The 8,261-nt window shown below is 46.7% G+C and overlaps 1 protein-coding gene across 1 annotated transcript; it reads left to right on the plus strand.

Annotated features, from left to right (window-relative positions):
- The first annotated feature begins 4,409 nt into the window (after window positions 1-4,409).
- LOC146194911 (facilitated trehalose transporter Tret1-like) lies at window positions 4,410-5,717 on the plus strand. The gene has a single exon (XM_084597582.1). The coding sequence runs from the start codon at window positions 4,735-4,737 to the stop codon at window positions 5,137-5,139; it is 405 nt and encodes a 134-aa protein (XP_084453708.1). The 5' UTR covers window positions 4,410-4,734; the 3' UTR covers window positions 5,140-5,717.
- The last annotated feature ends 2,544 nt before the right edge of the window (window positions 5,718-8,261 follow it).

Raw genomic sequence — 8,261 nt, forward strand, 5'->3', positions numbered from 1 at the left:
AATATAGCACCAACAATAATTAAATAGCAGGTTGATATGCAGCTCAAAACATGAAGTTTACTTTGGCAATACTGTTCTGGCTTCTTTTTGAGCAAACTTCGCTTGGGAAGAAGTTCTCCATCCACGTGCTGTAGACACGCTGCTTAGGGCAAATAGTTCCGCACAGAAAGTGAGGCCTTGTGTTTACTACAGCTTTAAAAGCGATAATGTTTGTCTCTTAGCGGTTTTGGGTAGTGGTTCACATCGATTTGCACCACTCAGTGCATCCAATCGCGGTGTTAGTCTGTGTGGCTCCCTCTATATCGTGGAACGAAAGCGGTCAAAGCAATGTTTGACACTGCGACGCACAGAGGGCGCTAAGTCTGCAACGCGTTCTCTAGCAACGGACAAAATTAGGTAAATTTAGCGGAAACGGGGGGAAGAAGGTGGTTTGAAAAACAGAAAAAGAGACAACGTTTAAACAGTCGTGGTACAATTTACTTACCTGTCGCGCAGAGCGCACCACTGTATTGCTTTAATTATTCGAGACGATAGGTGTCGGTAAATATGCTAAAATTTTCGTGTGGGTTTATGCGGCACTACACGCACACGTTTCTTCAATGGCCTAGTTGCTGCGCTTGCCATAATTTCATTTTATTTAGAAGTAAATATGGTCCGTGAGCACTTTACACAGGTAAGGTTGATGCATGCGTATTGTACAGCTGCTAAACGTGAAATAGAAAATGCAAGTATACAATGAAATAAAATCACCTTAGCCGATTAACGACCGTTATATAGAACGTTAGAAATAATGCGAGGCCAGCCGCAGGGTCCGTCTTCATTGCATTCCGCACGCATGTGCCGAAAGTTATTAATAAAGCCGCTAAAAGGGCATAGACGCTGGCGCACAGAACATTGCGGACAGCGGCTAGGATCGCCACGAGGACGCATTGCGACTGATCCTATCGATCGCGTATGGCGATTGATTACGATGCGGGGACACCGTTTCGGGAAATCTTATTAACGCAGAGAAGAACCTAGTTTCGCAGCTCGTTGTGAAGCGACGCTTGTAGGTTTTTACCTTTAGAGTTACTATATAGGACTCTATTGGCCTCTAGGGCCACAGGAAAAATCGGCTACTCACCCACCCACACGGGCCTTTCAGATGCTGTGAAGAAGGTAATTCTACAGATTTACAACGCAGATCCAGTTAGTGTAAAACTTACGATCACGACCGCCACAGGCATCACGTTAACAAGGCGTTTGAATGTCGCTTGTTTCGCAGGCGTTTCTACGGCGCGCTTCCCACATGCATTTTATTTCAATGCATACATGATGCTCGCGCACGTGGAACAATTCTTTTTGGCCGGAGGAACGTTCCTTTATAGACCTACGCTCCGAATTCCGTCTTTAGGAGTGCCGGCGAGTGTTACCCTCTCCCTGCTGAGCCCTTATCCACGGTTTCAGCAATGTGGAAAGCATTTATTTCCAGTCAGAGTACTGTTATGCTCTTTTTGCCGTGCCGATATGAAGTAAATATTCAAGACAGGTTATTAATCTACCAGTATGGAGTTGCAGTCCAAGGAGATGCACGACTTGGTTCCTGGATATCGCCAATCCTCAGTCAGCTGAGCTGCCGATACAATCAGAAATCGGTGTTGGCGACAAGAAGCTATTAAAGCGTTCTGTGTCAGATGAGGCTACCTACCACAGGAGGCCTCTGCGGTGCCGTCTCTATAGGTGCTAGAGCAGACGATGCCTGTTTCTGTGCTCGGAAATTCGATAATTTGGACGGTAAGAAGCATGAAAATTCATAGCTGAGTCTTGGTAGCTAGGCGGTTAAGTAATTATAGAACTGGCGTATTTGTACGTTGTAAAGTTTTACTGCCGACAGCGGCCGCAAATCTCATCCCGCGTGCCACTGCCCTATATGGAAGCCAGCAGGATTGCTAGAAAGCATAGCAGACTAAAGAAATAAATACCACTGCCGAATCTGCATTGGAGTAATGCGGAAGCACGGATGTTGCTGTTGATTGTTTGTGGTTGCTTCTGGTTGTAAATTCACTTCTCATTTACGTATTTTAGTCTTTGCTACTTTCAAATTGCGCGCCAAACCTTTCCTATGCCTTTTTTTGGGGGTCAACTTAAAGTTGGGTGACGTCAGCCTAATTGACTGATTTAATTAACTATTTAGTGGTTCATACATCTCGACGTCACCCTAATTGACTGACGTAACTATTTTAGTATTTGATACATTCAAATGTGGCGCAAAGCCATTGGCCTACGGTAGACAAGCAGAGTTGTGAAGAGCGTTTCGCGATCCGGAGCGTGGCACGCTGGTAAAGTGCTCTAATTTTTTTTTTTTTTTCATTGAAGAAGAGTCGCACACCTCTTAAGCGTTGCTAGGCAACGCTAGCAGAGCTTGGCGAGGGGGCTGCGCAGCTGGCCTTGGCTGTGACGTCAGGCGCATGCGCAAACGTGAGCTATGTGGAACCACACGAAGCTGCGGTCTGACACGAGTAGAGCAGCTTTCGCTTCAAAAATGTGCCCCCACTAGCGGCGGATAGTCGGCATCCTTTTATCTCTGCGCTCATGACCGGGCATGAATAATAAGGAGGCTATGGCAGAACTGGAGTGTGCTACAACTATTGAAAGCGTTATTTGTTCTTGTTTCCAGCAGCCGCTGGCGTGCGGCCTCATTCCCGTGGTTGTAGCGCACGAAAGGATCACGTGCTCTTTCCATTTTAAGGTGAAAGCCTTTAATGCCTCATATGGTCGTTAGCAAGTCTGTCTGCGTTTCGACAGCGAGAGTTCAAAATAAATTAATAAACCTTGTCTCCACCGAGAATTGAACCTCCATTCCTTGAATCCCCAACCGAGCGCTTTGCGACTGTGCCACGCTTCGGATGTTTTTTTCTTTATTGCCTGGCTTTGACACACGACATAACAGAAAATGAAACTTCGATCAAAATGTGACAAAAGTCACACAAGGCAATTTACATGAATGAATGTCGTGATCAGCAAGTGTTAGACTGGCCTCGTCTCTTTAAAACTCTCGCAGCGACAACAAAGGCTCTACCCTTGAGAGCCATTCGGGAGGTTCTGCAGTCACATTTTGAATGGCAGTATACCACCTTCACACTCTCTCGAAAAGAAATTCGAGCAAATCTGTCATACCCGTCGCAGTCTGGAGCGCCATATACAGTGGAGGCTCATCGTGAAACGCTCTTCATAATTTCGGTTGTCTACCGTGAGAATGACAGCGGGATTCAGCGACTGACAGATACTGCGCTTTCCCTTTTCTGTAAACGAATTATGGAACGCCGGTGAACTTTGATACGTTCAGTGAAATGCTGGATATGTTCAACAAGGGGCGCGGGATGTACCGTCACGACAGGTCATGACGTCACCAGGCGATTCATGCTAGACGAAGCTGACCCCGCCGGGCTTCCGATCCAGGCGTGCGTTCGGTGCCTTTCATTTGCCGCTTCCTCGAATGCCGCACCATACAGCAGATAAAAGCAGATGTCTACGAGACGTTAGTACAGCAGGCATTAGTGGCGTTTGAGACTGACTTTCATAATAGAAAAGGCGCAGTATATGTCACAAATCTCCGCGGATACATGTACCACGCCGTAACGGAAGGGAGGAAGGTGGGAGTGAAAAAAACAGAGGGAGATGCGCCGGGGTGGTGCAGTGGTAAGACGCCCGACTACTGTGCCGGAACTCCCGGGATCGAATCCCGGCCTCGGCGGCTGCGTTTCGATGGAGGCGAAACGAAGTGGCGTCCGTGTGCTGTGCGATGTCAGCGCACGTTAAAGATCCCCAGGTGGCCGAAATTACTCCGTAGCCCTTCACTACGGCCCCCCCTTTCTCTCTATCCACTTTCACTCCCACCTTCATCCCTTCCCTTACGGCGCGGTTCAGGTGTCCACAGAGCAAGTGTGACAGATACTGCGCCTTTCTCTTCCTATGAACCAACCAACCAACCAACCAACCAACCAATAAAAGTGCCATTGTGGAGGGCTACAATTCACCGCACTATAATGGCGTTCGCCTCATTGACCGGCTGAAAAGCTTTGTTGAGCAAAGGGAGGGGGATGCGTAGGTGGGGTCCCTAGTCCAGGACTGCAGCGGCTACAGTAGTTATTTGCGATCATGTCACGAGGGCCCGCGGGCCTCTAGTCCAGAGCTGGACAGAGCACCCTCCCACCCCTCGATTGTTTGCTACTGCATTTGAATCACATGTGGACTCGCACTTTAATGGTTCAAAGTGCCCTCTAGAATTTTTTATTATCGGTATGGCGAGATGCGGCTATTTTTTTTTTTTCGTCACGTAAGCTGCGTCGGAGGTGTATCTCGAATGGTTCCAGCCAGCCCCGCTATTTTTCACAGTGGTCCAGTTCGTTCTGGTCACCTTTGCTGTTCTATCTAGATGTTTCTTCGCTGACTTTAAATTTAGTGCTCAGGAGCACCGCAGGCGTTCCTTAGTTCGACGGCCAGCGAGCACGTTTGCTGCTATCGGCGCCGCCTAGTTTCTGAGAATCAAGAGTTGATTTCTGTGCTACCATGCCTGTCTTTCTTTTTGCATACGAAATTGTCACCACCACGTGACAGTATCATTATCAGCTGGTGCCGACACCTGCTTTTACTTCCGATGGGGCTGCTACCGCTATTAAATTTAAACAATGCCCTCCATGTCCTGTAATTATTTTTGTCACAAAGTGCACTGTGGACCTAGTTCGACAGAAGCGGATGTGCCTTTCACTCTTTAAACATTCCCGTACCTTGCAGCTCATCTTCACAGGCGGCTTTTCTGCGGGCCTTGGTCCAGCATCGTGGGTAGTGGCTGTCGAGCTGGCCCCGTTACGTGGTTACGGCTTTGACTTCGGCAGTGTTTGCGCGTTCTACTGGACCTCGGCGCTGGCTGTCGTCAGCCTGTTCTCTGCCGTCGAGAATGATGGGTCCTTGTTAACAGCGATCGCATGGATCCTCGCTATCTTGGCCTTCGCGGGCGGTGTCGCTGCTATCATTTTTCTGCCGCTCACGTCCGGTCTAAGCGTGGAGGACATCCTGTTGGAGGGCCAAGGCGAGAAGCAGGTGAAAAAGTTGGAAGCCGGCGGCCTCGGCGGCTTTGTCTTTGTGGGCCTGAAAGAATGAAATCCGAGTGCTGGGTGAACAAAGGGGGCGCTGCAAGGACATGCACTAAAAAAGCACGCAGTTCATGAAAACTAGCCCGTGAACAGTGTGCTAATCTGATACGTTTTTGGTGAACTTCTGGCTCCGAAGCGCGCTCAATATTGTATATATTGTGAGTGCGGCACCGGAGAAGAATCTTCCGGTAGCGACTTTAGTATGGTTCTACGTTACTACCATTGCATATCCTAAGGCATAGTTATTGCAGCGTTAGCATTACATTTTGTTATCCATGTGCATGTGTTTATATTGCATGTTTTTTTCGGTGCCGCGGCTTGCTTTGCAATACTTACTTCCTTACCCTTTCATTTCTGTGTACGTTTCATGATTATACCAAAGTCCAATTTTCATGGAAGAGATAATATGTGGCTCCCTAGAGGCAAGATGACATGTTCAGCGTGAAGCCCTTCATTGATGCTTTCGTGTATCTTAGTTAGGCACGCTATGTCAGCAACCGAATCGCTTGTTCTGTTTCATTTGCCGCATCACCATCAACATTCTCCGTGCAATCCCGCGGCCTCTACTTCCGCGTATTTACTGACAATATACGTCATTGTCTTCAAAGTTTTGTTCTGCGTGTCATTTTGGTAACTGCTTATCGCATGGTCACCAATGTATTTCTGATACCAGTGCGGAGCATTTCAGCAGCGGTTTTCATTGGGCAGTGGTATCATCAACTGGTTAAACGTGGTTGTGATACGAGATGGACGCACCTAGCCTATGTTTTGCACATGGGCCCCCCGTCTGTGAAGTGCCGTTCAAAAATAACAATGAAATACGGTGAAATTATATGAAATACTGCACTTCCTTGTTGTATTGAAGGACCCTTCCGTCCGCCTCGCGTAAGAGAGGCTGCACTTACGGGTGTTCGAAATCGTCAACATCTATGGCGCTGCCATCACCTCTGCAGATTAGCGCCGCCCGCGGGAACACGCGCGCCAGCGGAATGCCGAAGCAGCGGAGCGGCGCAGCCGGTTCCGTTCGGCGAGACGTACGCGAGTATGTCTCTACCCGTTGTTCTGCGGAGTGGCTCTCAAAGCTTAAGTAATCATACGGAATTTTTTCGGACAGGATAATCTTGAAAAAGAGAAGAGTGCTCCTCGTTTTCGGAACTACCCGGCACATGTTATTTCTCTCATATACACGAAAATGCCGCGTGTGCGATTTTTGCCATGCGCTAGGAACGCCTTTGAAGATGGCTTTGGTCACGTACTGCGCCTGCGCTGAGCGGAAAATCTTTTTTTTTTTCGTTTTTGAAACCCACTAGAAGACCACATACCGCCAGGCCATGAAGCGATGATGCTATAGCGGTACACGCAATTAATGGTCTGGACTCTGGAGCTAGCTTGAGAAAAAAACAACAATAGCCTCTAACGATTCAGAAGAGAGGGATAGCCAATGATTTTCCAGCGTCAGCCTCGCAACGAGAGCTGGAAAAATAGAAAATGAAAAACTAGGCAGAAGTAGGATTACTTTTTTGGCAGGAAAGCAAAGCAACAAACTTCCGTTTCGCCTTGCACAGGTATGCTACCATGCCTCATTGAAGACTGCCTAGAGACTACCCAACTTAATCATCATGTGAACGAATTGAGACATGATCTCTACTGATTCAATTACGATGCTGCACTTAGGAGGTGCTACTAATAACTAACTTCGGAAATGCTATAATATGAATACGTTTCTCTCCACATGCTTCAGAGGTAGTAAAAACAGAAGTTAATTTTCAAGCTCTGAGCGACAATATGTTTCGGAAATCTGCTGTGATAGGTGCCATCTAAGAAATATTTAGCTGTTCTTCATCTAGGCTTTCTCCAAGCGCAGGAAGTTCATCGTGATTGACGGCGACTGTCTAGAGCATTTGAAGGCACTTATCCGGTACTGCCAAAACCGTTGGGTGCAACCGAATAAAAACAGCGTGAAGGCAATGCATTGCTAAAGTACTCACTGTGATGGGTCGTTCGCTAAAGTCTTCTGCTTTCTCTGCATTCCATGAATTTGATGTACCACGAAACCTGAAGCTTTTTAAAATGCCATTAAACCTGTTTAACAGCTTTAGTCATATTTGAAATTTCTCCGAGGTAAGATGACCTTGTTTTATTTAGATCTAACCTGGAAATCTCGTCTTCTCTAAAAGGCGACTGAGAAACATCGTTCTAGGCGGACAGGAAAATGATGCGGCTGAAAAATTACGCAAACTGGTGTCAAGTACGCGCAACGCGAATGAGAAGTAAACAAACAAATATTTGCAATTCGAGAGGAAATGTACGTGCCACCTGTAATCATTCTAAACGGTCATCACATACTTTCAAAATAAAAAAAAGGCTTGCTTTCGTTACCTATAATTTCGTTTTTTTTTTTCGCTCGGATTTCGTATGGAGCTGATTATAGCTTATGTGATTATTTGGTATTTAATGAGCTCTGTAATGAGTGCTTTTATTGTGTAAGAAGGGTGTGCTATAAAAAAGATGAACAAATTGAAAGGCTCTCATCGCAGACTCTGTTATCAGCACGCTGGCATTCGCTGACGATAGAAAAAAGGAAAAGGGACAAAATGTTCGTTATAATAGCAATAATTCGCGTCTCCTATCTGCTCTTTCTGTAAAGAGATAAAAATAAACACACTGTAATTATGCCTGCAAAAGTAGGCGTGCAAACATTATTTCTTCCCATCACTGAGAAGGGTAATGAATCTCGACCTGCGATAGTGGCTGCCTCTATCTTTTCTGTGCCGGCCTTTTCTTGTGTATAGTCGGAAAAATAGTGTCGTTGCAACTTAGGCTGTTGGATTCTTTCGATTTCCAATTGCCGATGAAATGACTACTATAAATGAAGGAGTCCGAGTCTACGTGCCGTCACTCCAGGGGAAGAGAAGGCACAAAGCTTTCGGTTGCAGCAAGAATTTATTATGCTCCGCACTTTCCACGACCGCACAGTAACAATACTAGTAGATACGGGCCTATGTCATTGAAGGAACCGTGTCCAGGTCACCCGCTGCTCATGCTTTTATGGCAACCGATTGAAATGAAACACGCAGAAGCGTGCGATGAGTTTGCGTAGCTGACACTGCAGCCAACAACGTGACACGT

The sequence above is a fragment of the Amblyomma maculatum genome, chromosome 3 (assembly GCF_055883805.1).
Source record: "Amblyomma maculatum isolate TAMU_Amacu chromosome 3, ASM5588380v1, whole genome shotgun sequence".
Taxonomy (NCBI): domain Eukaryota; kingdom Metazoa; phylum Arthropoda; class Arachnida; order Ixodida; family Ixodidae; genus Amblyomma; species Amblyomma maculatum.

What these genes read in the sequence shown, in the direction of transcription:
- LOC146194911 (XM_084597582.1), top strand. Translation starts at nt 4,735, where the DNA reads ATGTGCCTTTCACTCTTTAAACATTCCCGTACCTTGCAGCTCATCTTC.